This window comes from Lygodium microphyllum, chromosome 11, assembly GCF_053477565.2.
Source record: "Lygodium microphyllum isolate KBCC chromosome 11, Lygodium_microphyllum_v1.1.10, whole genome shotgun sequence".
In the NCBI taxonomy this organism is placed as follows: Eukaryota; Viridiplantae; Streptophyta; class Polypodiopsida; order Schizaeales; family Lygodiaceae; genus Lygodium; species Lygodium microphyllum.
The window spans coordinates 64,285,528-64,290,213 of record NC_141145.1 but is presented as its reverse complement, the minus strand read 5'-3'; the positions used below and the strand labels follow the sequence as shown (position 1 = coordinate 64,290,213).

Below are 4,686 nucleotides of genomic sequence, written 5' to 3'. Positions count from 1 at the left end.
CCCAATAAAATACCATGGCAAATTACAAAGAATATTATCAATGATAGTTGCTTGAAATTTTTTTTTTCCGATGTAGACCACATTTTGTGCCTTTTTCTTGCATAAATTTTGGGTTATCATTCCTCCTCTTCCAATCTTGTGAGCGTCCTCGTGAACACTTTGGAAAGACACTTTGCCTTGGAATAAGCACATCATGTTGATGAAGAATTTGCATCTCTTTACTTCACTTCACTTCAAAATGGACCACCTCAATCGGTACCCGTCCAAAAACACCATACTTCTTCACACTTCCACTTCAAATCTCATCTCTAACTTTTTCTTCACACCAACATTTGCAAAACCTTCCACTTTCACTTTGAAAAGAGCACAAGGCAAAACACCCTCCAAAAGAACACAAATCTGCCCACAATCTTTAGCAAAGAAGGAAAGAGAACCACCTTCATCTTGAAACACATTGTAGACCGATCCATGGAAAATACCATGGAGTTTTAACTCACAAAAGAAACTTCCTTTAAGTGCACCCTCACAAAAGATTTGCCAATGAAGAGCTCCACTTGGTTGATGTATTCGTGTGTTTGGTATAAAAGGAAAGAAGAGTGGTTTTATTTATAAAAGGAAAATAACTATTCTAGTATGATGCTTGTGTGAGGGAGTAAGGCTCTTAGTTGAGAAGATCATGTGAACAGACTTTAAAGAGATTTGTTATTTTTTTTTTCTTTTCATTGTAGGGGGGGATAAAGAGATATGTGAAAGTTGAGTGGCTATCGTCGTCTGTGCGGGATATGGGGAATGAGAGGAAAAAGATAGAAAGAAAGGAGTGGAGTGGGAAGTTTTTCTCTCTCTCTCTCTCCAAAATGCCTACCAAAATTTACTGCAGAAACTGTGCATCGTTTTACATAAAATTAGTACAGGGCACGCCGCACATGCCGCAGCCTCGGGGGAAAGGTATTTTTCTAATGCGCCATGCAGTTCCAGGGTAGGAAGAATGAAAAGAAGCATTCCTACTTGTGTAGTATCAATCTCTCATATAGGCTGATAATATCTTTCTTTGCAGCACTGCGCAACTGCAGTAGCTCTTCAGCAAACCCTGCATTAGTTAATTCCTGCCTAAGCTTTGGAACTGTGAATTTCAAGTACTCATCTTCGTTTGCTTCGTTGCTCGTACTGGAACTGTCAGGCTTTCCAGCGTTGCCCCTATTGTCTTCACCACCATCAGCCCTGTTGCCAGTGTCATCAATCAGAATACAGGCACGCTTTTTCATGGCCCCATCAGCATCATCCACTTGTATTTCCTGCAGAGGCTCGCCATTGTCGTCTCTCAGTCTCTTGCCTAGAGGGGTTGCTTTGCCACTACTGTGGTGCCCCTGACATGTCCTCAGCTTGCTGTCCAGCACAGTCTCATTCAGGCGGGTTGTTGAAAACTCGCGTTGTAAGGAGTCCAGTTGACTTTGGGTAGCCTGCAACTGCAAAGACAAAGCCTCAACACGCGCATTGGCATCTGCGCAGGCCCGCCTCTCCGATGCTAACAAGGTCTCAAGAAATTGAATGGTATTTGCCCTTTGTTTATGAGCAGCATCCAAAAGCTCCTCCATCTCCCTTTCTCTATCCTCCAGTTGCCTATCTATGGACTTCATTCTCATTTCCGAATCTTCTTCCAGCAATCGTAACCTCTTCAAGTCCTGCAATAGCTCCTCTTTCTCTCTAGCCAGGGTTTCAGCTCTTCTGTCAGACCTTTCTTGTGCTGCAAGCCTTTCAGCTGCTAGCCGATTCGCCTCTAATTTGTCCTTCTCTGCTTGTGAAGCCTCATCGTGAGCCTTTTCGGCTCTTTCAATGGCCAATTTGGCTTCTTGCTGGGCTGATCTGTATTTGGCTTCCACTTCTTCAAGCCTTTTAGTTTCAACATTGAATCTCTCTTCTAGATGAGAACATTCCTGCTTCAACACTCGAATTTCTTTCTCTGATGAAAGAGCAGCAGCTTTTGCAGCATCAGCAAGGGCCTTCGCTTGCTTCAGCTCAGACGTAAGGACACTAAGCTCGTGTTCCTACACATCATGTTTCAATATCTGGTCCTCAAGTTTCATCTGCAACGCAGCCAAATTCCGTTCATCTTCTTCTAATTTTGACTTAGAATCTTTGAGTTCCTTTTCCTTCAAGGCTATGGAGATTCCAGGTTCGACCCCTGGCAAGACCGCCAAAAATGAACAGCCCAAGGACAGCACCTAATCTACCAAGAGAGCAGGCCTCATGGTGGCATCTACAATGCCCGTGCCCTCAAAAACCTGCAAGAAACACCCTTCCTCTCAACAAGAAACCATGCTCACACACAAGATTTGGGCACACAAGAGATAAGACCATCATCTTCTTCCTCACTCTCTCCTTCTTCCATGGAAGAGATAAAGCAAGAGAGCACAAGAAAGGAAAGAGAGCAAGAGTTGTGCCAATGCAAGAGAGAAAAGAAGATTCGTGCAAGAAGCTAGATAAAGGAGAGGAAGAGAAGTTGTAACTTCCCAAACCACCTTTTTCCACAAATTGCATGGCTCTTCATTTCCACCTTTTCATATTCCTTTAAGGGTTCGTTTTACATGAGCATTCTTAGACCTTAGAAAGGAGGTCTATGAACATTGAAACATTAAAACCTTTCAACTTTTGAGAACCCACACACTACTTCTCATGCTCATGGCTTTACAATGTGGACCCAATAAAATACCATGGCAAATTACAAAGAATATTATCAATGATAGCTGCTTGAATTTTTTTTTTGCCGATGTAGACCACATTTTGTGCCTTTTTCTTACATAAATTTTGGGTTATCACTTCTTTAGCACATCTTTATGAAATCAAATTATAAACTTTGTTGTATCAAGAGGTAGGGAAGAAGTGGATGAAAGGCTTACACCATGTGCAAGCTAAGAAATATAAAATTTCTAAGGAAAAATTGGTCATGTACTATGATGCACAATGTAAACTATCCCCAGGAAAGTTAGAACCCAACTGGGATGACCCTTATAAAATTGTTCATATAGGGAAGGATAGCTCTATAGCCCTTTTAGTAGATTTGCAAGGATAGAGTTTAAGACTAAAGTGAAATTCAATAAGTTAAATTCCTATTATGTATAGGGGTTGAGACTTGGTACCTTTGTAAGTCTTCCAAGATCCACCAACTTAAACTTGGAGAGCGTATCAAGGCTATTGGATGGAAAAAGTCATTCCTTACCTTGAGTATCCATACTTAGAGTAGTGTTACCACTAAGGCAAAGTCATTTGGTAGAGTAAGGTTGTTACATTATTGAGTGGCTAGATGAATCTTTCACATGGGACATCAAGGTCTATTACCTTCATTGTCATAGTATTCTTTTTAGTTTCGCTATTTGTTGGGGGTAAAGACGCCTCCGCCTAGCTGCCTATGTATTACTACACTGACAGTCACCGCCACTACACACTGCAGGTGGCAGCTGCCCATCGCCGTTACTTTATTCTTTATTCTTTTAGTGACAGTTTGCATAAAGGAAGGCCCGGTCACACATTGTGACTGTTGAAGTTCCCATTTCTTGTCTCTCTCTTTCTTGCTCTTGCTCTCCCACCATAGCTCTCGAGTGCAAGATTTGATCCTTCTCACCTTTCAACTGGTATCAGAGCTCGGCTTCCCGACTCTTGAGCTTGGTTCGTGGCATTTTCAGCTTCCCATCGACTCCCCACTCGCATTGGGTCTCCTTCCCGACAAACATATCTGACTCCTTCGAGCTCCCGTCACTCTCCGGCTTCCCGAGCACCTTCCTGGCCCCTTTGGGCACCCTCAAGGCATTCACACAGAGGTATTGCTTCACTCTTTACATGGTTTACCTCAGTTTTCAGGTCTCTTGAAACAAGGAAGCCATAGCTCGAAACCTTAGAGCTTGTATCTAGCTCCCCCTTGCATTTGGGCATTTGAGGTTTGGTGTGTGCCTTTCTTGGCACCCCTTGGAGCTTCTAACACTTGCCATTGTAGCCACGTGGCATTGCAACCCCTTCAGCCCAGCCCACGCTATTTGCACCAGCATACATGAGTATGTACTCCATCTCATCTTCATCCCGGGCAGCTTCTTGGCCATTGGGCACTTGTTTGGGCTTCATTCAAGTCATTGGTACATGTCTTCATGCTTGGCTTTGATGGTTTGATCCTTGACATTGTTTGGGACTGATTTAACACTATTTTGGGACTATCATAACAGTCCACAGGCAGTTTATGACAGTGTTACACTGACATTTGATGCTACAGCTTGTTTGGCATTGTCATTTGATGCTCAGTTGGTCCCGTTTGATGCCCGGATGTTAGGGAAACGTATGCCTATTGTTTGGCAACCATTTGGAGCTGATTTTGGTGCTGAAATTATCAGTTTTGAATAGTAAATCACTATTGTACATAGTTGAGCTGAAGTCAGTTTACTCATGTATACTTATGCCTATGCTTTTCGGGCTATGTTTCGGGCATATATGGTGATGTATTGACAATTGGGGCTCAACATAGAGCTTGGTTTTGATTTAGGACTATTGGTTGAGCTTGAGCTCGCTTTGCAAAGCATTTGGATGCTCCGTCTTGGATGTACTTATGGCATGTATGTTGCTTATGTCTGACCAATCTTGACATGCTTAGCCTATGCCATTACTACATGCTAGTTACATTGTTTGGAGCCTATTGCTACTGGAGCT

At 42.8% G+C, this 4,686-nt stretch overlaps 1 protein-coding gene across 1 annotated transcript; it reads right to left on the bottom strand.

Moving 5' to 3' along the window:
- Positions 1 to 574: 574 nt before the first annotated feature.
- On the bottom strand, positions 575 to 2,465 carry LOC148028891 (uncharacterized). The gene has a single exon (XM_087687655.1). It carries the CDS (start codon positions 1,638 to 1,640, stop codon positions 1,002 to 1,004), a length of 639 nt encoding a protein of 212 aa, XP_087543781.1. The 5' UTR covers positions 1,641 to 2,465; the 3' UTR covers positions 575 to 1,001.
- Positions 2,466 to 4,686: the final 2,221 nt, after the last annotated feature.